The sequence below is a fragment of the Budorcas taxicolor genome, chromosome 1, assembly GCF_023091745.1.
Source record: "Budorcas taxicolor isolate Tak-1 chromosome 1, Takin1.1, whole genome shotgun sequence".
Lineage (NCBI taxonomy): Eukaryota > Metazoa > Chordata > Mammalia > Artiodactyla > Bovidae > Budorcas > Budorcas taxicolor.
This window is the reverse complement of record NC_068910.1, coordinates 53,579,075-53,606,378: the sequence shown is the minus strand read 5'-3', so window position 1 is coordinate 53,606,378 and position 27,304 is coordinate 53,579,075. Positions and strand designations below refer to the sequence as shown.

Genomic DNA, 27,304 nt, shown 5'->3' with positions numbered 1-27,304 from the left:
TTAGTTGTACTTAATTTATACTTAAGAGCCATATGTGACTAGTTGCTACTGCTCTGGACAGCACAATCCAAGAGCCACACGCATATAAAATCTTATAAGATTTACACATGCTTATAAAATCTGCGCGACTCCGTGGTAAAGAATCCTCCTATAATGCAGGAGACACAGGTTCAATCCCTGGGTCAGGAAGATCCCCTGGACAACAGAATGGCAACCCACTCCAGTATTCCTGCCTGGAGAGTCTCATGGACAGGGAGTCTGGTGAGCTACAGTCCACAGGGTTGCAAAAGAGTCAGACAAAACTTGGCGACTAAACAACAACAAAAACAACAGTTAGGTGTTTTAAAAGGGCCAATAATATCCCAGTTGAGAGAAGAGCAACTTGCTCCTGGTTTCCTGAAATAAAAATACAATATCTCTTCTATCTGCTGAATAATTAGGAAAAAAAGGCGGGGGAGCTGCCCATGCCTCCTGCTCCTCCTTTTCCTCTGCAAGGCAGGCCTTTGCCCAGCAGGCAGGGCGATCCTTTGGAGAGGTTAAGGCAGACTGGACCCCACCTCACTCCAGCTTGCCTGCCCGTCACTTTCCATCCCACTGAGCATGAAATCCAGAGTCCTGCCTGCAGCCTAATGCTGAGGCCCCGCAAGACCCTAACCCTGCCTTCTTCCCTCTGCTCTGGCCCTCCGGGGGGCTCTTTCCCAGCCTCTGCAGCCGCCCTACACACTCCTGCCTCAGGCCATGTACACGTTCTCTTCCTGTGGCTCCACATCCTCCCCTCTCATCAGACCTGCCTTCCCCATTCTGGACTGTAACCTCCCACCCACCCGCTCCCCCTCCCTCACTGGGCTTCCTTCCTAGAGCACAGATCACCACCTGAGTGATGGCATGTACAGATTCACTACCTCATCATGGTCCTGTTTAGCACCTAATACCTAAATGGCAGCTCAATAAATATTTGTGGAATGAATAAAAAACCATTTGAAGCACAATCTCGCTGTTAAGAGAGAGAATGGGAAAAAAATTGTTTTTAAAGTGTGCGTTTCTTTCAATAGACATTCAAACCAAATAACGCATCGAGTTTTCATTTGATGCTATATTTCTTATTTGTAACTGCTCTGTAAATGTTTGGATTTTTAATTAAGAACCTTATTCTATGCTGAAACATTACTTTTTCCTGAAGCATGTTCAAATTAAAAGTCAGTGAGAACGTACTAAATGCGAACACAACTTCATACAGCTTTTCAGAAGTGTCTATACTATCTAACCATAAAACACCATCCTTAGCGAGAGACATATGAAAGTAGAGTACCATCTGGAAGCAGATTTTAAAATCTTAAGGATGACATGCAACAATACAGAATAAAGCGGAACCTGGCAGCCCCTGGATCTGCTGTGTGCTAGTATGAACAGCTAATGACCATGAAGAAGAGGCAAGGTCTGTCTCAAGAGACAGACGCTAATACTACTTATTATTCTACCAAGGTGTTCTTGGCTTCTGATGGAGCCCCAGGTTGTAAAGTTCACAACTTGCCTTTACCTTACTCAACCCCTTACCTTTCTACCTACAATCTTAAAATAATGGACTTCCCCCTCAGTTTAAAAGACTATTACGACTATACGCTAAAATTTACCTTTCGGACAGGTGGTTTAGTTATGATGTCTTCAAAATTATCTTCTGCTTTCAACGTTTGAAAGTTTTCATGTAATATTCCTATTTTCTTATCATTATCCCACCCTGCTGGACTAGAAAGAAACACAGATGATAAATTCTCAACCTTTTATACCATCATTCTTTCATTCAACCCATGATCAGATTAAGGTGAACATTTTTTATGAAGTTAAATTTGACCAATTATGGAAAATTAATCTATTACAATACTCAAGTTAAAGTTTACTAATTTCTACTTAAACTTATCAACTTTCTTGATTTTCGAACTGACATTGCAGGTTTTTTTTATTTGAGAGGAAGTAATCATTAGTGTTACCTCCCGATTTATTCAGATAACTTTTCAAAGCATATCTAGGTTATACATTGGGTCCTTTATGTACCATAATCAATTAAAGAACAGGTACACTGACTGATACATGCCCCCAATAGGTAAGTTAGCGATAACAGCAGCCTTTCAAAAAGGCTCAGGCCAGCAGTAAATCTAAAAGGAGACAATAATAGATCAAAGCATGTTAAAAATAAAATAATCTAGGAACAGATTCTCACCAACTCATCATGGAAAAGTTTACTGGTCTCATTTCAAAACCGAAAATGATATCGCATCAAACTGCAGCAACAGTACATGATAGAACAATATACTCAGGAGTGCAGCAGGCCTTTCCTGGTGGCCCAGTGGTTAAGACCGCGCACGTCCAAAGCAGGGGGCAAGGGTTCAACCCCTGGTCGGGGAACTAAGAACCCATGTGCTGCATGGCACAGCCAAAAAATTTAAAAAAAAAAGGCATACTTACATAAATACTGCATCTTTTTCCACAACAACAGCAGGAATCTTATAAGGAAATCCATAGAGTTTCTGGACGATGTACTTATATACTAAATCTATATTTTTATTTTCTTTTACTGAAGTGTATATAAGTGCTGCACCATCTGAATTAACACCGTTAAAGAAATTTTTGGACAAACTCCATGAAGAGGTACTATTAAAGTCTGTGTTCTCAGCTTAACATTTATACATATTAGTTTCAAAAATAATTTCCACGGATATAATTCCATGGTAATCAAGAATTTCAAAACCACAGTATTTCACACAGGTTAAATTCAGATAAAGCAATCTCTACATAACTGATTTAACTCGGGAGGGCAAAACTCTCGTTAGCCAAGAAAGTAAAGGTAATCAACTGAGGCGACTCCTACCTCTATATTCGCAGCACGTGAAGACAAGATTCGGTTTTGCTTTTTACCTTCTTCAACCTCATGAAGGAGGGATATTATTTATCAAAACAACTGTCTTGCCTTTTCAACAAAGGTAGTCGGCACTAGCATCTCTTCTAGTTTTTACTAGTCTCAGGAATCAGGACTTTGGGGAGAAAGCTCAGGAAAGCCACTGAACAGAGAAGATGAACCATCAAGAACCATCAAGGAGCTTTCAGGAACAATCCACAGCAACTGTGACCAAAATGTGATATAACACAAGCCTACATGAAGACGCAGTAAGTAACGCAGATTCCAACTCTGACCTTTATCCAAATGACCTGGTGGACCAAAAGATCAAGAGACGCCTGTGGAAAAAGGCGCCGTGTGACTACTGGCAGACACTGTGGTGGGAGCGGCTGACGGGATTCTGACCACTGCTCAGGGGCACCTGCTAGCACTTGATGCTGTCCCAGGAGAGACAGTGACTCAGGCCAGGAGGGAGCGATGAGACTGGTCTACCCTCTGAACTGGGATATTCACATTTTCTAGGACACGAACCAAAGCTTGAGAACCTTACAGTAGGATTGCTAAACATACTTGTCATAATACTTAATTTGGTAGAAACAAACTTCATAATCTTAAGTAAAAGCTTAACTGTGTGAACTTGTCAATGATCTTTCTCACAACGAGAACCAATTTATAATAATTTGGAAGATTTACACAGCTGGAAAATTTGCATTATAATGAAAAATTTTTTAATTTTAAAGGAAACATGATTTTCACTCCCTGGTGGCTTGGACAGTAAAGCGTCTGCCTGCAGTGCAGGAGACCCGGGTTCAATCCTGGGTCGGGAAGATTCCCTGGAGAAGCAAATGGCAATCCTCTCCAGTATTACTGCCTGGAAAATCCCATGGACGGAGGAGCCTGGCAGGTTACGTCCTTGGGGTCGCAAAGAGTCAGACATCACTAAGTGACTTTACTTTTCACTTCGGATCACTCACTCACACAGACACACACATGCACACACAACTCACTCTCCTGAAGTGCCATGTTTTGTATTCCTTTAAAATCAGCCAGCTTTACTACAGGTCTGTCATTATTTTAGTGGACAATCTTCTTCCTGATTACATCTCTACATACATTTTCAAGTGTGGTTTTAAATAACCATTTAAAGAGAGTGCTTGCTCTCAAATTTTCTAATCTGCAAAGATAACAAAAAAGCCCATGAACACCTAACTTCAGTTCTCCCACTTTTTGTTTTTTTCTGGCAGGTGAAGGCCCTTTAATTCAACCCAACTAACCATCGTGCGGCAGGAGAAGAGAACGGCAGCAGCGGACAAAGTCCCGAAGGAGAAGGGGGAGAGGGAGGCTCCCGGTGTCAAGCAGTCTCATTCACTATTCGGCCAGGCTTTCTCCAAGCGGTCTTTAGGTCAGCACCCACTAACGACGATGAAAACCTTCAGACACTCTAGACATGTGTCCGTCACCTACTCTTCCTATCTAGTGCTAACACCTATCATTTAGTCACTTTTCAGACCCACAAGCTTTGGTTCGGGCATGCAACTGCGCAACAGCTTACCAGGGAGGGGCGAGTGAACACGCTGCTTCAGTGCTCTCAAGCCATCTGAAGTTTTCAACAGGAAATTCTAAGAGCATTCATTCACTGATTCATTGTATCCTTTGCTCAGCTGTAAATGTTATTCACTGGCTCATCTAATCCTTGCAACCTAGACTACACAAGATTCCTATGATTGGTTTTCTAACCTTGTGATCAAAATTACCCAGAAAGCTTGTTCAGAATTTAGCACAGATTTATCCAGCCTTCCTTTTGAATGGTCCAATTCAGTTAATTCTTAGACGGGCACACCCAGATTTAAAAACCATTTAAAACCATTGTATCAGACTATGCAATGGAGATAAATGCATACTCTGGAGATGATTAACATACTAAACACATTAAAAGTAAGAACACACAAACCCAAACACTGATCTTGCCCTACCACCCACCCCCAAGTAATGAACACTAGTTTTAAATGAGAACATTTACAATGCTAAGTTGTTAGAATTTTCTTCGTAAGTCTGAGAATTATTTTTCTTAATCACAGTACTTTAAACACATCAAATCAAAGTTACATATTTCAGTACTTGCTTTTGTATCTCAAAATACCAAGATACTTGGGAATTAAAATGAAATTTCTGACCAGAGGTAAGAAGATAAAAGTTTATGGAATTTCTAAGTTCACCAATTTACTCAACTTAAATAAACAAACAAAATATTGCACCAACCAATGTATTAAAAGGATACACTGTAAACAAAACTTCCGGATATGTGACTGAATAAAATCAAAATGCTCATCTCTGTAGTCATGTTCTTTCTCCAACACACTAATGGCATCACACTAATGAGTTAAAATAATTTTAAAAAGAACAATATTAACTTTAAATAATAATATAATGATTTAAATTCAATTTTGGGTGGGAGAATATCACGAAACTACAACTCTGACATGGTGACTGATTGGTAGGACCTAGCGTATCAATTACTCCTATCTGTCTAGAGACTTTTAGTCAGTCTTGAGAATAATGAATACTTTCATTCCTTAAAGAGGTACTAACTTCTATGATATACTCATCTCTTTGGTGATAAGAACACCAAAGAGAAAGTTTTGGTATATAAAGAATAACAGGACACGCTTATAAAAGGCGGTTATACTTATTAACTCAATGACTTACATTCTAGAACAAGTTCTCTAAAGCACTCCGTATATCCAGGGAGTCTGTACCGCACACCATTTCCCCTTTGTTCTGATTATCTGACAACTCTAAATTGACCTTCATTACTTTTCTGGTGCTTTTATTCACTCTCACTTCAATTTTACCAACAGCAGAAAAGGGGAATTACAGGGTATTCCTGAAATGTCACCAGTACAATCAATGAAACAAATCTGATTTCTACTTGCAACAAAAGAATGTTAGGAAAAAAATTAAAGCATGTTCCAAACATGACATCCAAGTAACATCACCAAAACTTCTGAATTGGAAGCTTATGAAATCGAAAAATAAACAAGTATTAATTTGGGGTCCAATCCATCATTTTTTGTCATGCATATATAAAATATATCATAGAACGGTTTCCTTTATAAACACCATATAAAATGTGGCATATCTGTCCATTCTATAGAACTGAGAGCATTTCAAATTATTAAAGATACATATAATTTCTATGACACTTGGCAAAGCATGATAGTTTACTAAAGATATTTTTAACTGAGCTATGAGGATGTGGCAAGTAACAGTCTGAATCTCAATTTCCAGGGTCTTTAAAACGAGCTGAGTAACCCATCTAATCTGAGACACACATTCTCCCACACCCACATACTTTAAAAGCTCTTAAACTCAAGTAGAACTGATGGTGCCTTAGATTCTATGAAATACTATAAATGATCTCTTCTGGCTTGAAAATTTTATGAATCTATGACTCATCTGATAACTGATTCAGGTCCCTTTTAAACTTAACATTTTTTTCATTCAAACCTAAGAGCTTTTATGAGGCAATCTGCAGTGTAAAAACAGGAAAATATCTGTTGATAAGCAGCTGTTTGCCAAACAAAATCAAAACAAATCACACACGAAAGGATTCTATTGGGAGAGCTTAAGCACAGATTTATAGAAAAGGTATAAGAAACACTTCTAACTACACCAGAATCACCATTTGAAAAGCAGGCAACAAATTTTGACTTAATTCTTTTAAATCGTATCCCCATTCCTTTGTTATTGATAATTTTTGCAGTGTTTAAAGTAAAACTTAAATTATATTTTAAATTTTATCATTTTTATTCCAAAGATGAATTCCACACCCTCTTTCAATTATATGCACAAATTTCACATTACTTTTTGATAATAATTTTAGATAGCAAAAGCGTTTATATGTTCTATAATTTTCTTAACTAGTCCGTGGCTTACTAAAGTAAAAACACACTACTTAAGACCAAACAGGGAGAAGATGAAGTATAAATTATTTTTTAAAGGAAATCTGATTTTATTATAAAGTGTATATTCTGTGACAGAATGAAATTAACAGAATTTTAATAACAGCAACCCTACCAGAATCTCTTTAATAAAAGCCTTTTGATAGATGCATGTCAACTACTGATGGGTCTTTAAAATCAAGTCTATTTTATACACATAATCTCCTAATATATCAAGATATCAGCATATGAAACTCAAGGCAGGAAAATATTTTACAAACTTGATAATCATCATCTTACCTGTAATTCTTTCTACTAAACTGAGTACACAATTTGAAGTCTAATCAGAATTAGGAAAATGAAACTCGATCACAACAGAACATCTAAAGTAACTTTCTTTCAAAGAAAACTACCATTTAGATCACAAAGCGAACATGTGAACAGCATTCAATATTTTAAACTGTTACTTCTAGTTTGGAAGTTACCTAGAAAAACTAGTGCGTCCGCTCCACAAGGAGCCTAGAAAATAAACAGTTGTTCATCCCGGGTCAACATCAGCAGCAGAGTCTACAGCAAGCAGACTAACCTTTGTGCAAACCACCAGTACTGGAACGCCCAAGTTCTGTGTGAGTGTATCCGCACCCAGAGGCAAGAGCACACTGTCATCTTTGTCTTCCTGTGACGTGGTATTTCTTCTCTGAGGGGAAGCTGGGAAATCTTCTCCTGGTTCTACATATTCTTGAAAATCTCTAACCACTGAAAATCAAAGTAAAGTAATTTAACACATAATTTAGAAACAGCTTTTCATTTCAGTAGGTAGCTTTTCCGCCATAATCTAGACATGTATTTTTTACTACAGTTCATACTTGGTCTTGTAAGAAACAAAAAGAGTTTGAGAAATCTGCTTCAAAGACAGTACATAAACACTGGACGGTGGACCCACATTAATTATCAGGAGGCAGAATAAACACTGAGTGGTTCCAAAGAGTGGGGTTCAATGCAGGCCTGGCTCCTCTGGGCAAATGACTGTGGGCAAGCCACAACTGAGCTTTGTCCCTCTTCTTCTCTACCTCACAAAGAGCACTCGACAGGATACAGGAAAAGATAGATGTGTGTCGGGGAGGGGGGTCCACAATTTAAACGATGGTTCCAGATGCCTTTCTAATAGTAACTTCTCTCTAAGCATTTTATTCCTGTCTTTTTATCTAGGTGCAATCTTGAGCCATATTTACTCTGTCACTCCCGTAAGAACTAATGAGGTCTCACCAAAACAGATCAGTGTTTAGAACTCCTCTGCAAAACTATCAAACCTTCACTAAAAGAAAAGCTACGGTGAATATACCAAGGGCCTGAACAAAGTATACTTTGATTCAGTAATTCCTTGTCGAAGAATTCTTAAGGAACCAATGATAGATACACACAGGGATTTCCACATGACTGATTTTCATGTTTAAAGCCAAAACGACAGCACAGGATAGTAAGTGTATGACGGAATATTATACAGAATCACAGAGGAGGGACTCTAACGGACATGAGGTCAAGGAAGAGGGTATCCTGAACAGCTCATCGTGGTTCCTGCAGGAACGCAGGGGCACGTGCACACCTTTGTGCATGCGGGCTCAGCTGCTTCAGTCAGGTCCGACTCTGTGCAACCCCACAGGCTGTAGCCTGACAGGTTCCTCCATCCATGGGATTCTCCAAGGCAAGAATACTGCAGTGGGTTAAGCACACCCTCCTCCAGGGGATCCTCCCGACCCAAGGATCGAACCAGTGGCATCTCCAGCATCACAGGTTAATTCTTTACTGCTGAGCTACCTGGGAAGCCCACGCACACCTTTACTGCCCTTCAAATCAGAGGCTGAAACCTCACAGTGGTTCTCAAATTTGAGCACGCACCAGAAGTTTCTCACTCAGCAGTCTACGGTAGGGCCTGAGAATATGTGTTTCTAACAAACTCCCAGCTGTACTGTTGCTGGTCGTGGGACCACAGACTGAGAACCACCTTATGGCAGAAACTTAGAGGCAGGAAAAAGCTCCATAGGCAATGGCCAAAAAGAAAAGAAAGGTATAGATTAAAAGCAGTTGGATATCTTTCCCAATGATTCAGGATATACATTCTCTTAAGTTTGTACTGTTTCCATGCATATAAACTTCAGTAAGCTGTCCAATTTCCCCTAAAAGTTATTAGCTAAGGACAGCAAAGAATAGCAGCATACCATCTGTATATTTCCTTAAACGAAGGGCAACACTGACATATGAAGCGCTCTCAGTGAAATAAAGAATTGTGACTACTGGCCTACAGCTTGTCAGAAATGACCCATATTATTTTCATAATTTCCATGAAAATTTCCAATTTATGTGGGCACATACAAAATATGTACTTCATAAACCATAAAAACAGCTTAACATCTTTATGTTATAGTGTTAGCATCCTTGTGGACATACTTCATTTTGACAAGGTTAATAAGATTGTTCCACTTATCAAGAAACTAAACTACTGAAAATGAGCAGCTGTAGAAAGACTCAGAATTTATCCTGAAATACTGCTCTTCAAATGAGCACATACGGCCTTTTGGCAAAGAAGAAAGGGCGTCTCTTCAGAAGAGTCTGCCATCACGCGTATGTCTCCAGTGTAAAGCTATATTAAAACCTAGCACGTCATCCAAACTGAATTTCAAAGGCAGCGCTCACATTATGTTTCCCTTCATCAAACCTTTTTCAAACTCAAGAATTCCTAACAATTACGAAAGTCAACTAGGAAATTTTGTCTTCGAAATCTGTATTGTCTAGACTACTCACACTTTTGTTCCATTTCTTTCATTTCTTCAGGAGGAACTTTCAATTTGTCAATATGTTCTCTAACAACACTTGCCCATTTTTGTAAAGAATCCAAAGCAGTCCAAGGCTTTGACATGTCAACAACCAGCATAACTAAAGTGTCCTTCAGAGAAATGGCATCCAGTGAGAATTTAAGGAGGCCTTTGTGATAGGGGTCTCCATCCAAGATCCATACATTACATCTTGTTTGATCTGCAAAAGACGAAGGTTACCAAGGCAACAAGATTAAGTCATTTCATCATCCAACTCACAATACTACTTGGCATTTTAGGGCAGCTCCACAGGAGAGGTTTCCTTTGGCAAGGTTCAACTACTTAGGTGACATCTACCAATTCAGTTAATTCCTAATGAATACTCAAGAAAATGATTTAACTGCCAACACAGAAAACGAGCATCCTCTCCTTTGAATTTCTCAATCCCAAACCACAGACTGAATCGCTTGTTTCTATTCTTACCATCAGAAGATGGAGCCATGCATATTCAAGATACTATATACAAAAATGAGAAAGCAAGTGGCCTGCAGAAGGCAAAGACGGTGGGTCAGACGCAAAAAGCTGGGAAGCAGGCGACATTCTCTCGTCAGAAAATGAGAAGACAGAAAAGCGAGGGCAAAACATTCACAGAATACTTATTTCACTAAACAGGAGAGAAAAGGAACTGAAAAACAGATTATTCAAGGTCAGCGAGAAAGCTAAAGTTCACATACCAATACCTTAAGATGTTTAAAAATACCACCCTATGAATCCCAATCCCAAACCAATAAAAGTATGCCCTAAACTATTCACAGACTGGCATGAGATAGTACGGATCCTGGTAAAATAAATGACGCTAAGAAAAGTCGAAGACTAATATTCATATGGACAGCAGCGCAACCTGAAGAAAGACACCAGGAAAATCAATTACAAGTGAACGACACTCACCGTCCCTGTCTTCATCATGAACATTTAAGTACAAATATTCCAATCCTCTTCCTTTCTTGTACTCCTCTATTCCCTGAATTTTTCTTATTAAGCTTGTTTTTCCAGCTCCATCTTCACCTGTAAAAAGGACAGATCTTTAAAATTATAATACGGACTATTTAAGGGTGCTTCCTGGTGTGATGAGTGAAAAACCCAATTGGAACTAGCTTCAACCAAGAGGGTGATTTGCCAGAAGGCGAGTAGGGAGCCATACAGGAGAAGATGCAGACCTCACCCCATGGCTCTCTGTCCATTATCTCCACTCCTCTTGCTGAGCCTCTATTTCTTCTATTACAGATGATCTCCTCTGTGGCCGTATTTTAAGAAGCTCAACTTTTACGCCATCCTCATGCAAGCTACAAGGAATAAGACACTCTCTCGGTCAGCTTTCAGTCTGAAGACTCTCAGGTAAAGACGTTTAGTTGGTCCAGTTGGCATGACGTGCACACACCCAAGGGCCACTCATGAAGGAAGGTAATAGATAAAAACTGACCAGGACAGGGACCTGTGACTGGCCTCAGCCAAATCATGAAGCCATAAGAAATAAGTAGCAAAGGAGAGGGGTGAGTAACTTGGGGGTAGTGAGTTGAGCAAGAACAAGGGTATAGAGAATGTAGAATAGATAAAAACTGTAGGCTTAAAAAATATTAATAGCAAGAAATCATGTGACTTAAACCTGGCACAAATTTCAGAAGCTTAGAACCAGGCCAGCTATTTGATGGTTTGGTGGGAGGTTTTTTTAAAAAGTTTTTTTAATATTGGGGCTTTCCTGGTGGCTCAGATGGTAAAGTGTTTGCCTGCAGTGTGGGAGAGGCAGGTTTGATCCCTGGGTCAGGAAGATCTCCTGGAGAAGGAAATGGCAACCCACTCCAGGACACTTGCCTGGAAAATCCCATGGTTAGACACAACTGAGCAACTTTACTTACACTTTCTTTAAATACTACATGTTACTATTTCATGGACTTCTTTTGTTATTGCCAATATCATGTTATTAGTACTTAATAAAAATGAATTTCTTGGATTTAAGGACTTATTTCTACAGATTCGTGAGTTCTCTGAGAATTTCAAAATTATTTCCAATTTTCATGTTAAGCATTTAAGAAACTATGTATCTCCTGGGTCTTCTAACTATCTTTAGCTGTCAAAGCTGTCAAGAAACTGCAGTAGCCACCTGTGCATCGGGGTTCATCATCCTACTGGTGCCAAGCTAAGGCCGAGTGACGGAGACAGAACAGAGCGGAGTGGCCACAGGGGCAAGCCAGACTCACAAGAAAGTGTCCCAGGGAGGTCAGTGCTGCTTTCAGCTGCACCGCTCCTCTTGGTTTTAAACCATTTCTCAGCACTTCACAGCAGTAAGTGTGGCCTTTGCTATTGTTGTTCACTCGCTCATGTCCGACTCTCGGGGACCCCGTGGACCGTGGCCCGCCAGGCTCCTCTGTCCATAGGATTTTCCAGGCAAGAACACTGGAGTGGGTTGCCATTACCTACTCCAGGGCCTCTTCCCCACGCAGGAACCGAACCTGTGTCTCCTGCATTGCAAGTGGACTCTTTACTGCTGAGCCACCAGGGAAGCCAGCATTTAAACAGATGCTTGGGAAAAAACCTGTATTTAAACAGATGCATGGAAGAAAACTATTTTCAGGAGAGCAGTCAGTGTAGCCTTAACTAAGCAATAAAGAACTTGCCATTAAAAAGAGTACTTATTTCTCAGTGCTATTTTTGCAGTAAACTATTAAAATGACCCACCAAGGGAATCTCCTGGTGGTCCAGTGTTTAGGACTCAGTGCTTCCCCTCCTGAAGCTGGAGTCAATCCCTGGTCAGGGAACTAAGATCCCATAAGCCACGTGGTGCAGAGGAAACAATAAAATGAAGAGTCCATCAAAATAGCAGACTGGGTTGGAAACAGCGTAACTATGATAATGACATGCATTCCGTGATGATCACACTTAAAAATCATAAATTCAACCAGTGAAAATGAAAACACAGACTTCAGTTTACTATGAAACTTATTTAATTTCAGCAAAACATCGTTTGTTATACTGATTACTAATTTGAATGTTATCAGTTTTACAGTTTTTATGGCATTTACTTTATATATATATATTTTTTTTTAGTTGCATCGTGCATCAGGGATCAAACCCACACCCTCTGCACTGAAAGTGTAGAGTCTTAACCACTGGACCACCAAGGAAATCTCTATATATACAAATTTGCTTTTGTAGTTCAAGAACTATAAAACAAAATTTAAGAATTTATATCTAGTCAACTAACTGGGCATGAGCAACAGACATAAAGCAGCCTACGTCACAGTGAGATCTAGGAGAACTTGCTTTAAAAGAGGGTCCTTGGCAAGATCAGCGGACTTTCAAGGCAGTGAGACTATTCTGTGTGGCACTGTAAGAGTAGATGCAAGTCATCAGGCACTATATTTTCAAAGTACATAAAAACAGGCAGTAATTAGTGAGGTAAAACTTCACTTAATATGACCCAGGATTTAGCTTATCTCTTTAATTTCCATTTTAGATGTTAGAAAGTGAAAGGGTATGTTTAGAAGGGTCGAAAAACTTGAGTTAGTTTCAACTTTTTTTAAACATTTCAAATATATATAAACATTTCTGGATAAAAAATACATATACTTGTAGATGATGTTAAGCATAAACAAGAAGAATAAAACCACAATAACATCAGTTAGAAAGAATCACTGATAATTTGGTCATCTACGGTGAGACGACGAGTGATTCCTTAAGTTATAAGTTTTTGTCTTCCTTTTAGTTTATCTAATTCTAACTTTAAAGGCTTGTAAATAGTATCAGGTCAGAACTCCAAATTCATGATACTGTTAGGTAGTTAGAATAGGAAAACAGAGTCCAAAATGGCGGTGGCTAAAAGACGAAGAAAGGAAAGGCCCAAGAAAATGAATGGAAGAAAATCCAAGGACCAGAGTGAGAACCTCAGGTGGAACAAATAGCCCTCCTGGCTAGCCCATTTTACATACAGCAGGCTCGGTGGAGAAGAAACATATACACAGAGGCGCCAAACTGAACCCCTCTTCTTCTGGGTCGGCCCACCTCACACCTCAAGGATGTATGTTCCTCTGCTTACCAAATAAAACTGAGCGGTAACTGAGCTGTAACACTGGTCTGCCAAATAAAGCTGAGCTGTAACCGAGCTTTAACACCGGTCAGCCATTTCAAATTTTTGGTGCAGTGAGACAGACCCGAGGAAATTACACACTCTCCCAACATATCAACAATATTATCAATTGTGGGATTTTCCCTAACAGTCTAGTGGTTAAGAGAAGAGTGAAGATACCAAGAATCGACTCAGTGGAAAAGAGCCTGATGCTGGGAAAGACTGAAGGCAAAAAGAGGAGATGACAGAGGATGAGATGGTTGGATGGCATCACCGACTCAACAGACAGGAGTTTGAGCAAACTCTGGGAGATAGAGAAGGACAGAGGAGCTTGGCATGCTGCAGTCCATGGGGTTGCAGAGTCAGACATGACTTAGCAAGTGAACAACAACAACTAGTGATTAAGACTCTGCACTTCCGATACAGGGGGCACAGGTTCGATCCCTGCTCAGGGTACCAAGATTCCACATGCCATGCAGAGAAGTCAAATAAATGAATTAAAAATACACACACACACACACATATACTGTCAATCATAAGGACCTATGCTTACAATTCTAAGTTCTTGCGGCCATTACTATAGTGCGGCTGCTTCCTTTTTCTAAGGTCTGTATAAAAGTGGAAGGGTTCAGTTTGTTTACCATCATTCACTTCACTGGATTAATGGTTCTTAAAAATGCATCAGACTCCCTCCCCTGGGGGGCTTGTTAAAACACACTGCTGGGCCTCGCCTCCTGGTTTCCCGGTTCAGTAAGCCTGGGGTGGGGCCCACACATCTGCATTTCCAACAAGCCCGGGAGCTTGTTGCTGATGCTACTGGTCCAAGGACCACACTTTGAGAACCGCTGCATAGACATTCACTACACTAAGCCAAGCACTAGGAATACAAAGATCCACAGGTCAAAGCTGCTGTCCCACGAGCTCATAAACTGGAGAGGGAAAAACAAACAGAAGAGGATTTCAAGACACTGTCATCAGGACTACACCAGAGATGGGCAACAACCAGGAAGCCAGCCCGAAGGAAGACTCTGGTTTTGCCTGGAGGTCAAAATGGGTTTTGAGAGAAGGTAATATTTCAGTCAAACCTTGTAGTGTTCATGAACCATACTGAGTTACTCATTCCAAGAAGTAGGGAAACACATGCTGGGCCTGGAGGCAAAGAAGTGTCCTTCTAGAAAAGACAGATAATTTGAATGCAAGAAATGTAGGATGTGAGAAAGAAAGGGGCCAGAAAGTGAGCACAAAGAGGGAATGCGAGATTATGAAGGGCATCCTACGCCAGTCTGATAGTTAGACTATCCTGAAGAGTCCCTGGTGGTATTTAGGCATTTTAGAAAGACTGCTATCGCAAAAGTGTGGAAGGGTGACTGAAAAGGTAAGTTTGAGAGTAAGGTGACTAGATACAGTAACCCCCCTACATACAAATCTCCAAGTTGCAAACTTTCAAAACTGTGAGTGTGCCTTCCATCAACATCGGGCATGAGTGAAACTGCAGCCTGCTCGCCCTGTTTCCCATCGCCAACCTCCTTCGGCTCTACCATCTCCCACCTCCGTTCCCTCCTCCAGCCAGTAACTCCTACTGCCTCCTCACTCAGTGCCAGACCCTGCACTGCACCACTGTACAGGGGACAAGGATTAGTCGCTCAGTCGCGTCCGACTCTGTGCGATCCCATGGACCGTAGCCCGCCAGGCTCCTCTGTCCATGGGATTTTTCCAGGCAAGAACACTGGAGTGGGCTGCTGTTTCCTTCTCCAGGGCATCTTCCCAACCCAAGGATTGAACCTGGGTCTCCTGCACTGCAGGCAAGGTACTGTACTATAAGATTAAATGTTTTCTTTATTTTGTGTGTTTATTTTTTCCATACATATAATTTATGTGAAAAGTATTATAAACCTGTTACAGCGCAGTACTCTATAGACAACTTTGTTAGTTGGGTACCTAGGCTAACTCTGTTGGACTTAGGAACAAACTGAACTTATAAACGAGCTCTCAGAACAGAACTTGTTCATACGTAGGGGACTTACCACACTGGACCATTAGTGGAATGCTAGCGAGAGGCGGGCGGGGGTGGGGCAGCTGGACCCAAGGCTGTGCTGGCTGGGCATTGGCAGAGAGGGAAGCAGACGCAGAAGGCAAAGAAGCCTGTGCCTCCCCCCCCGCCCCCGCCCCCGCCCGGCTGTTGTCCCACCTGCCTTCAGTGGTCGGCCCTACGTCCTTCTGGAAGGTTCCCAACCCATCCAACGTTTCTGTTTCCCAGGGTTCCTTCTTCAGAGCCCAGTTCTCCTCACTCTACATACAAGTCCAAGAGAATCTCCACACAAGACTTCAATACCACCTATAATCTAGTGACTCTCAGATTTCCTTCCAGTCTCAGCTGCTCAACTACTTATTGTTCATCCCCATTTAGAGGTCCCATGAATAACTCACGGGGCAATATGCATAAAAGCAGTATTCTTATCTTGCCACCTAATTATTCATGTAACATTCCAACCTCAAGGCTTTGATCCACTGTTCCCTCCTATTCAGAACATACTCTTCAGAAATTTATGTTAAGTTTGTTACCTAAGCTTCCTCCCAACCTCCCTCAAATATCATGTCCTCAGGTAAACTGTTCCTAACCACTTTATTTAAACTCACAACCTTAGGGGGGAAAAAAAAATCACAACCTCCCAACACTCCTCCTGTGTGTTTTATTTTTCTCCACTGAACTTACTCACATAATATAGGTTGGGTTTTTTTGCTTAGTCTCTCTATCACCCAAAACTCCAGAGGACCAGGCATTTTTGTGTGCTGACGACTGCCACGTCCCTGGTGCGTACTAACTCGTCATGATGGAAGGTTTATTCCTGAGCCGCCTACAAAGCAGCCACTGACAAATTGTCACAAACAAGAAAAAATGTGGCAAAACAGTAACACAACTTTCACAAACCCCCGAATGAAAGATACAAATTTTGTCCTCTTAACCACAGGGAGGGTTTTTAAACTTTATTATGTACTGAAAGCGAAAGTCGCTCAACTGTGTCTGACTCTGTTGCGACCCCACGGAGTCCAGGGAATTCTCCAGGCCAGAATACTGGAGTGGAGAGCTCTCCCCGTCTTCAGGGATCTCGCCAACCCAGGGATCAAACCTCCATCTCCCACAGTGTAGGCAGATTCGTTATCAGCTGAGCTATCAGGGAAGCCCATGTATTACTATTTATTGTGTATTAATGGCTTTGAAATGCAAAAGCCTCAGAAGTTAGGATAGAAAAGGGGTGAAATTTCAAGTTCATCAACACGTTTCTATGTAAGAAAAATTAAGACTGTCATTCACCTTTGTTCACCCACATCCTGAGCAGTCAGAACCATCAGTAACCTCTGCCTCCGTCTCCACGGAAGCAGCAGCGGCAGCAAACACTGATGGCCGGCCGACTGTACGCATCTCGGTCGGCTCAGTCGCTCAGGCGTGTCCAACTCTGCGACCCTGTGGACCGCAGCATGCCAGGCCTCCCTGTCCATCACCAACTCCCAGAGTTCACCCAAACTCACGCCCATCGAGTCGGCGATGCCATCCAGCTGTCACGCGAGTGTATGTACCTCGATTCTTTGTCTCGTCACAACAAAGACTTGGAGGGACGGACATTAAAGCCCCCTCGGCGTGTCACAGCTCTCAGGTCTCGAATGGACCGTGTTATAGCTCTTAGACAAATCAGTGTTACAGCTCAGTGTTACAGCTCTATTTTACTTAGAAGTTGGCAGAAAAATCCATCTTCGAGGCGTGAGGGCACGTCGATCTAAAGACACGAGGAGAAGAGCGCCCCAGCGCGCGGGAGAGAGAGCTGGCTCTGGCTCCTCTATTTATATGTTCATCTCTCCCCGGGCCTGTCCTATGTAAACTGGGCCAGCCAGGAGTGTTGTCTGTTTTGCCTGAGGTCCTCACTCCCGGTCCTCGGACCTTCTTTTGTTTCATTTTCGCAGGCTTTTCCCTTCCTTGTCTTATAGCCACCGCCATTTCGGACTCCTTTTCCCTGTTCTACCTACCTAACACAACCATCTCATCCTCTGCCGTCCCCTTCTCTTCCCGCCTTCAATCTTTCCCAGCATCAGGGTCTTTTCCAGTGAGTCAGTTCTTCACATCAGGTGGCCAAAGTATTGGAGTTTCAGCTTCAGCATCAGTCCTTTCAATGAATATTCAGGACTGATTTCCTTTAGGATTGACTGGTTGGATGTCCTTGCAGTCCAAGGGACTCTCAAGAGTCTCCTCCAACACCACAGTTCAACAGCATCAATTCTTCAGCGCTCCACTCACTTTATGGTCCATCTCTCACATCCATCATATGCATTTAACCAACAGTCTAATTCCAACACAGTCACATCTCTGGGGGCATGATGGTTACCTTCCATCTGAGGATACTAGGGTTCAGAACTATTAAATGTCTTATCCAAAGTCTCAAATAGTTAGGAAATGACAAGGTCAGGGTCTGAAGTGATAAAAAATTGAACTCCAAAACACCCTCTTTCCTTGGGACTTCCCTGGTGGTCCAGTGGCTAAGACTCTGTGCTCCCAATACAGGGGACCTGGGCTCCATCCTTGGCTGGGAACTAGATCCCACAAACTGCAACTAAGAGTTCACATGCCAAAACTAAAGATTCCAAGTGTCACAACTAAGACCCAGGGCAGTCAGATTTTTTTTTTAAGTGTCCACTTTCCAATATACTACACACACACACAAAATAAATCTTCAGAAAACAATTAAACATACTGCTTATTATTTCTGTCTTATGACAAAATAATAAGGTATTCCTGCTTCCAGGGGCCATTTATTTTCAGAAGAAAAGCAATTTAACGCATTCCTCTCTCTCAACTGCCTTTGAGTGATGGGTGGTTATGTTTCCACTTTCCTGATTCTACGTCTAAGGACCAGGAATGACGTTTGTTTTACTATACTGGTAATTTCTTTTCTCCTATAATTTTAAACCTTGGGGATCCATTTTAAGAAAAATTTTACATTAAATTTGAAAAAGAGAATACTGTCAAATAAACATAATATGGTAAATATGGTAGAGATTTCCACACCACCCCACCACCCTGGATTCTGAAATTTCTCATTTCTGGTAACAAATTACAAGTGCTCACAATGAGAATAAAGAACATTAAATAAACACACACAGGCTATAAGGAACTCCAATGACATCCTCTCTGCTTACATGAGGAACAGGCCAGCCCACAGCCACAAACACCGTGGGGCATAGTGACAGCCGTCCAAGCCTCTCCAGAGAAGGCAAGTCAGCCTTCTCAAAAGTGCAACTCCTGGGACTTCCCTGGCGGTATGCTGGTGAAGAATCCACCTGGCAGCGCGGGGGTCATGAGAACTGAGCCTGCGTGCCACAAATGCCAAAGGCTGAGCACCCAGAGCCCAGGCTCCGCAACAAGAAACACCACCACCACGAGCACCTCCACCGGAGAACAGCTCCCGCCTGCCGCCACCAGAGAAAGCCCTCTCACCGCGACGGCCACCAGAGAGAGCCCTCTCACCACTGACGAAGGCCCAGGACAGCAAAAATAACCTTTAAAAATGAGAATATTCTAAATCTAAGAGAGAAGATTCTCAAGATGTTTGAAGATGCACTTTGCTTGCTAAAGAAAATCTTTTCGGGAACAAAATTTCTCCCCTCAACATTGGAAGTTAAACAGTTGGCTGAAAAAGTAAATATTGATATTTTATACATTTTAAAATAAATCTTAAGCCTCAATTATAATGACCATTTTCTGCTGCTGTCCCTTTTGTTTAAAATAAATAAATAAATAAATGAACTCTGATATGATTTGTCTTGGGGACAAATGTGGACAACTGAAAACAGATCTCCTAAAAAGAGCAATAAAGGCACATGTAAACAAAGTCCCATTTGTTCCCTAGTATTTCCAGAAGGCTCAACTGGGGTACAGTCTTGTTCTAGGGTTAAACCCATTTTCCAGTCACATCCATGTTGGACTGCTTTTTCTCCCTTAACCCACAGCCACCTCCCAGCTCTCTCCTCTCACTAGATAAACCTACCACTCCAAACTGAACACTCACCAAGTTCATACCACACTCTAATCCATTCCACATCCTACAGCTGAGTAATCTTCCCAAAACAATCATGCCACGCACTCTCTTAAGACCCTGAAAGGGATTCTAGTTAATAGCATTTAGAGGGAAATAAGCCAATATGTGCGATTTACTTTGAAATCAATTTTTTCTTCATGGTTGCATGGTTATATGATAAGGCAACAACAGTTCAATATTAATAGCAGAATCGGGTTTGGGTACATGAGTACTAACTGTAAAATGCCTTCAACTTTTCTGATATGTTTGGAATTCTCATTAAAATGTCAGAAAAAAATCTTTAAGGGTCTTCCTGCTATCCTCACAGTACAGAGCCAACAGGAAAGGTCACCATCCCTTACAAAGCCCCCTGCCCTTTCCTGCCTCTCTCTCATCATGTCCCACCACCCACACGTGAGGCTCCAGCCACTCATAACTTCTTCTAGGGCAGCAGAGAGGCCTCGTTCTCGCAACTCTAAAGCTTCACACGCGCTGTCACTTCTTTCCAGAACTTCCCCGCGCCACACTTGGAGAACCCTACCTTACCTCTCTGGCCTCAGCTTAGTATCCTCTAGACTCCCGCCTCCAGAAGTCTGGTCAACAGCCCCCTCTGTCCTCCAGCAACACACGCCCACGTCACCGCAGTGCGTCGGCCTATCTGTGTGCTTCAGTGAGTCACGTCCGCCCCCTTCTTCCAACATCCTCTGAGCAGGTTCTCCCAACAGCAGCAGGGTATGAACTCCTTGCATTTAAGATGCTTACAGGAAAGAAATTACCCCGTTCTTACCAGGCACTGTCCTTGCTGGCTCACCGAAACCAGGACTTCGCTGGTGGCAGAGCAGATAAAAATTCGCCTGCCACTGTAGGTGACCCAAGTTCGATCCCTGGTCCAGAGAGACTCCAGGTGCTGCAGAGTAACTAAGCCCACGCTCCACAACCCCTGCGCCCACGCTCCAGAGCCTGCGAGCTGGCACTGTTGAGCTTGTGTGTCACAACTATTGAACCCACTGTGCCTAGAGACTGCGCTCCACAACCGGAGAAGCCAGCGCAATGAGGGGCCTGCGCACAACTCCCAGCGGACCGCACGCTCTGCACCCAGAGAAAGGCTGCACAGAGCAGTGGAGACCCGGCACAGCCAAATGTACACAAGTGAGAAACGCCACACGCTCTGCACCCAGAGAAAGGCTGCACAGAGCAGTGCAGACCCGGCACAGCCAAATGTACACACGTGAGAAACGCCACACGCTCTGCACCCAGAGAAAGGCTGCACAGAGCAGTGGAGACCCGGCACAGCCGAACGTACACACGTGAGAAACGCCAGGAACCACGTCTCTGTCTCCTCAGGCTGGGTGACTTTTCAACAAAAGACATTTAACAGTTCTGGAGGCTGGCAAGTCCAGGGTCAAGATGTTGGCCTGTCTGTCTAGAAAGCCTGGCTTCCTGGGTCAGCAACAGTCTTCTCGCTGTGTCCCCTCATAGCAGGAAGGGTGAGACAGCCCTCTGGCATTTCTTTTGTAAGGATGCTAACCCCATTCACGAGGGCTCCATCTTCATAAGCTAATCATCTGCCAAAAACCCCCATCCCCTAATGCCATCACACTGGGGTTAGACTCTCAACGAGAATTTGGGGGGACACATTCACTCCACAGCATCGGTCCTGGTCACAGAAGATCCCTTAGCACCGTGATCCTTTTCCGGTTGTGCTGCATCTGCCCCGCTACACACGGGCTCTCTCCAGCTGTGCAGAGCAGGGGCTGCCCTCCAGTGGCGGGAGACGGGCTGCTCGCTGCGGTGGTGCTTCTGCCGAGGGGCACCGCTCTGGGCGCACAGGCCGCAGTACAGCACGCGGGCTCCGGAGCTCGCAAGGACGCTCTTATCTTACAGCCACGTGGAGTCTCTACTTCCGTAACTACACCTCATCTGTCATCGCTTATCTTGACCTTTACCACAATCCACTACGATGATTTACTATTACCTATAGAACTCTCATCAGTAACAGATCCTAAAAAATACCTCCTTCGCGAAACTTAGGAAAACTTTCCAGTCACTGTACAGAGCCATCAGTATTCAACTGCCTGGCTACGGCCAAGCTGAAATAAGTCTGAAGATACTAAGTCCATCATGAACTTTCTCTATTGTATTATGCAATCAGAAGGATCAAAGTGTTAAAATTCAGGATGCCTATCAGAATTGATAAGACATTTAAAAATCATCTTTAATGGCCAAACTATTCAAGAAACACGTCACTAACCTCCAAGTTATTTTTGGAAAACAAAACACAGAGCCTAAAAGAGTAAAACAGATGAAAAACTACATACATACTTCATTGTATACAATCAGCACCTTTAAAGTGGCAAGAAGGACAACGGGGCCTGTGCGGCTTCAAACAATGCTGAAAGAACGCACCTACCTGTCATCTACGAACTTTAAGAAAGACTTATCTTCACTTCCTTGGCCTTCAACTGGCGGCGAAACACACACCAGCATTAAGTGTGCCAGCCAAACAAGTTATGATCTGTAAACACACACTTGTACAAGAAGAGAGTTCCTATTGAAACAGACTAAGATGAAAGTCCTTCTATAAAGCACTCCTTAGTGATGATATTAAAATTATTCTCTAAATAGTTTATATGAACTTGCATTTACACACTAGATTCTCTTAGGGGTCATATGTCAAAGGAGTTCTGAAGACAAACCAGGAAATTCCCTGGCAGGCCAGTGGTTAGGACTCCACGCTTTCACTGCCAGGCTCAATCCCTGGTCAGAGAACTAAAATCCCACAAGCCAAAGGGCATGGCCAAAAAAAAAAACAAAAAACAAAACAAAACGTAACTGGAGCTTCTGAGAAAAGATGGCAGAGAAGAAGGACATGAGTTCATCTTCTCTTATGAGAACACCAAAATCACAACTAACAGCTGAAAAACCATTGACAGGAAAAAAAAACCCTGGAACCTATGCAAAAAGATAATTCTGCATCCAAACACACAGCGGCAGCCACAGTGACACAGTAGGAAGGGACAGCATCATAATAACACCAGATCATATGCCCGCCAGGTGGGCAACCCACAAAATAGAGAATAATTGTAACCTGAGGTTCTCCCACAGGAGTGGAAGTCCTGAGCCCCACTTCTGGCTCACCAGCCTGGGGATCTGAAAATGGGAGGAAGGAGCCCCCAGGGGATCTGGCTTTGAAGGCCAGCAGATGCTGACGGCTGCAACTTCAGAGGACTGAAGGAAACAGACTCTACTCTTAGAAGGCGCACACAAAGTCTAGTGTGCGCCAGGACACAACGGGAAAAGCACCGGCCTCAAAAAGCCTGGGCCAGACACATCTGCTGGCATTGGAAGGTCTCCTGCAGAGGCGAGGGGTGGCTGTGGCTCACGGCAGGGACAGACGCTGGTGGAGGTAGTTCTGGGGCTACTTAGTGGCAGGACCCCTCCTAGAAGCCGCCATTTTTTCTCCAGGACCTGGCCCCTCCCAACAGCTTGTAAGCTCCAATGCTGGAGACCAACAGCGTGGGAACATAGTCTAACCTATCAGCAAAAACACAACTTAAAGTCTTTTGAAGGCTGCACACTAAACATATCCCCTGACACAGCCCTGCCCACCAAAGGACAAGCTCCAGCTCTACCCACCAGTAGGCAGGAACAGGTCCCTCCCACCAGGAAACCTGCACAAGTCTCTCAGTCTCACCCACCACGGGGCAGACGGCAGAAGCAAGAACTACCTCTCTGCAGCCTGCAAGACAGAAACTGCAATCACAGAAAGTCAGATAAAATGAGACAGCAGAATACTTCCCAGATGAAGAAACAACATAAAATCCCACAAGAACCACTAGGGAAACAGACAGGCAATCTATCTGAGAAACAATTCAGAGGAATGGTGCTAAAGATGATCCTAAGTCTCAGAGAAAGAATGGAAACAGGACATCCCTGGTGGTGCAGTGGAGAGGAATCCACCTGCCAATACACGGGACACAAGTTCGATCCCTGGTCTGGGAAGGTTTCATGCCACAGAGCAGCTAAGCCTGTGTGCCACAGCTACTGAGCTCCCCAGCAGCCACCAAGTCCATGCGCGTCACCTACTCCACGCACCTGGAGCCTGTGCTCCGCAAGAGGCCACTGCAGTGAGAAGCCCACACGCCTCAGTATGAGCAGCCCCCACGCGCTGCACCAGAGAAAGCGCCTGCAGAGCAATGAAGCCCAGCACAGCCAAGTATAAACTGATTTTCTTTAAAAAGAGAATGAAGGCACAGATCAAGATACAAGAAATATTTAACAAAGACCTAGAAAAAACTAAAGAACAAACAGAGACAAACAATAACTGTATAAAAAATACACTGGAAGGAGCCAACTGCAGCATAAGGGCAGGAGGCACAAGAATGGAGAAGACAGAATGGCGCAAAACACTGCCTCAGAACCGAACAGAGAACAAGAACAAGAACAGGGTCTAAGAGACCTCTGGGACAACTTTAGATGCACCAACATTCGCATTATAAGGGTCCCAGAAGGAGGAGGAGGAGAGAGGACCTGAGAAAATATCAGAAGAGAGAATAGCTGAAAATTTCCCTAACATGGAAAAGGAGACCACCACCTGAGTTAAGGAAGTACAGACAGCCCCAGGCAGCAGCAACCCAAGGAGGAATATGGCCAGACACACAGTAATCCACTAAAGACAAAGAAGAAACATTAAAAGCAACAAGAAAAAAGCAACAATTAACACAGAAGGAAACTCCCCTACGGTTATCACCCGATTTCTCAGCAGAAACTCTGCAGGCCAGCAGGGAGTGGCAAGTTATATTCAATGTGATGAAAGGAACAATCTACAACCAAGAATACTCTACCCAGCAAGGTTCTCATTTAGATTTGAAGGAAAAATCAAAATCTTTACAGACAAGCAGAAGCTAAGAGAATTCAGCACCACCAGACCAGCTTTGCAACAAATGCTAAAGGAACTTCTCTAGGCAGAAAAGAAAAGGCCACACAACTAGAAACAGGGAAATCACAAGTGCAAAGTAACAAGTGGTAAAGTCTAACATACAGTAAAAGCAGGAAATAACCCACATACAAAGACGATATCAAAACCAGCAATCGTGGGACATCCCTGGCAGTCCAGTGGTTAAGACGCTGCACTTCCAATGCAGCGGGCACGGGATCCATCCCTGGGCAGGGACCTAAGACACCACACGCTGCACGGCACAGTCAAAAAATTAAAACTTATAAAACTAGCAATTGTGAGAAGAGGAAAATACACACGCAGGATATTGGAAATGCAGTTATAATGAAAAGACCAGCAACTTCAAACAATCTTGTTTATGTACAGACTGCTCTATCAAAACCTCAAGGTAGGGCTTTCCCGGTGGCTCAGTGGTCAAGAATCTGCCTGCCAACGCAGGAGACGTGGTTCGATCCCTGATCTGGAAAGACCCCACGTGCCCTGAACCAGCTAAGCCCAGGTGGCACAGCTACCAAGCCTGTGCTCTAGAGCCCAGGAGCTGCCACTACTGAGCGCTCAGCCCTGGACTCCCGAAGCCTGTGCACCCTAGAGCCTGTGCTTGGCAACATGAGACCTGCCAGAATGAGACGCCTCCACGCCACAACTCGAGTAGCTCCCAGCTACTGGAGAAAAGCCACGCAGCAGCAAAGACCCAGCACAGCCAGAAGCAAATAAATGTACTTTAAAAAGCAACTTCAAGGTACCCACAAACCAAACATCTACACTAGATACACTCACACAAAAGAAAACAAAGCCAAACACAAGGCCAGAGTTAGTCATCAAATCACAGGAGAACAAAAGAGGAAGGAAAGGAAAAAAACCTACAAAAAAACTCAAAAGAATTAAGAAAATGGTAACAGAAACAGACATATCAATAATAATTAGCTTAACTGGAAATGGATTAAAACCGATGAAAAGACAGACTGCTTAAGTGAATACAAAGACATAAATAAATAAATGAACACAAAAACAAATAAGACGTGTATATATGCTGCTACAAGAGACCCCACTTCAGATTTAGGGACACATACAAACTGAAAGTGAGGAGATGGAAAAGGTATTCCATGCAAATAGAAATCAACAGAAAACTAGAGAAGCAATACTCATATCAGACAAACAGGCTTTAAAATAACGACTGCTACAAAAGACAAAGAAGGACACTACATAACGACCAAGGGACCAATCCAAGAAGATACAACAATTGCAAATACATATGCATCCAACACAGAATCACATCAATATAAGGCAAACACTAACAGCCGTTAAAGGAGAAATCGACAGTAACACAGCACAGCAGGGGACTTTAACATCCCACTTCCATCAATGGAGAGACCACCCAGACAGAGAATCAGTAAGGAAACACAGACCTTAAATGACATACCAGATCAGATGGACTGAACATTTACAGAGCCTTCCATCCAAAACCAGCAGAACACCCACTCTTCCAAATGCACATGGAATATTCTCCAGAACTGATCACATGCTGAGCCACAAAGCAAGCCTCAGTAGATTTAAGAAAACTGAAATCACATCAAGCATCTTTTCTGGTCATAATGCTAGGAGATTAGAAATCAACTACATGAAAAAAAGACTACCAAAATCACAAACACGGAGAGGCTAAATAATACGCTGCTTAACAACCAATGGATCACTGAAGGAGTCAACAAGGAAATCAAAAAACACCCAGAGTAAAATGAAAACAAAGGCACGAATATCCAAACCCTAAGAGATGCAGCAAAACCAGTCCTAGGAGGGAAGTTTGTAGCAGTACAGTCTTACCTCAGGAAATAAGAAAAGAATCTCAAAAGCTTTTACATACACATATACATAAATAATATGTACCATACATTTGAGAAAACTTATGAATTTTTGTCTAACTAAAAAATTTACGAGACTTTTGATTTCACTCATTTGACTTAGCATGACTAGAATGCTAATTTCTAATTAAAAAAAACAGATATGCAACAAGCAACAAAGATTTATGGTATAGAACAGAGAACTATAGTCAATATCTTGTAATAACCTATAATGGAAAACAATTTCAAAAAATATATGCATACATGTATAGCTGAATCACCTGCTGTGCACCTGAAACACTGTAAGTCAGCTCCATGTCAATAAAATATACATATTAAGCTTAAAAAAATTTAAAAGAAATAATAAAAATCTCAAAGAACCTAACCTTTATTCCTAAAGCAACTAGAGAAAGAAGAACAAACAAAACCCAAACTTAGTGGAAAGAAGGAAATCATAAAGGTCAGAGCAGAAATAAATGAAACAGAGATCAAGACCACCGAGACTAAATGCCGGTTCCCTGAAAAGACAGGCAAAATTGATAACCTTTATCCAGACTCACCAAGAGAAAAAGGAAGAGGGCCAAATCAGTCAAATCAGAGAGGAGGAGCTACCACAGACACCACAGCAGTACAAAGGTCTGGGACTTCCCTGGTGGTCCAGCGGTTAAGAACCTACCTTGCAATGC

At 42.7% G+C, this 27,304-nt stretch overlaps 1 protein-coding gene across 1 annotated transcript in view; it reads right to left on the bottom strand.

Moving 5' to 3' along the window:
* The window catches only part of DYNC1LI1 (dynein cytoplasmic 1 light intermediate chain 1), a 52,979-nt gene that overhangs the window by 7,062 nt on the left and 18,613 nt on the right, over nucleotides 1-27,304 (bottom strand). Inside the window, exons 3-8 of the mRNA XM_052637542.1 lie at nucleotides 10,590-10,706; nucleotides 9,631-9,861; nucleotides 7,418-7,587; nucleotides 5,169-5,262; nucleotides 2,461-2,596; nucleotides 1,632-1,743 (exon numbers count right to left, since the gene is read on the bottom strand). Of these exons, the coding sequence (XP_052493502.1) occupies nucleotides 1,632-1,743; nucleotides 2,461-2,596; nucleotides 5,169-5,262; nucleotides 7,418-7,587; nucleotides 9,631-9,861; nucleotides 10,590-10,706 (860 nt within the window). The remainder of the gene's footprint in view (nucleotides 1-1,631; nucleotides 1,744-2,460; nucleotides 2,597-5,168; nucleotides 5,263-7,417; nucleotides 7,588-9,630; nucleotides 9,862-10,589; nucleotides 10,707-27,304) is intronic.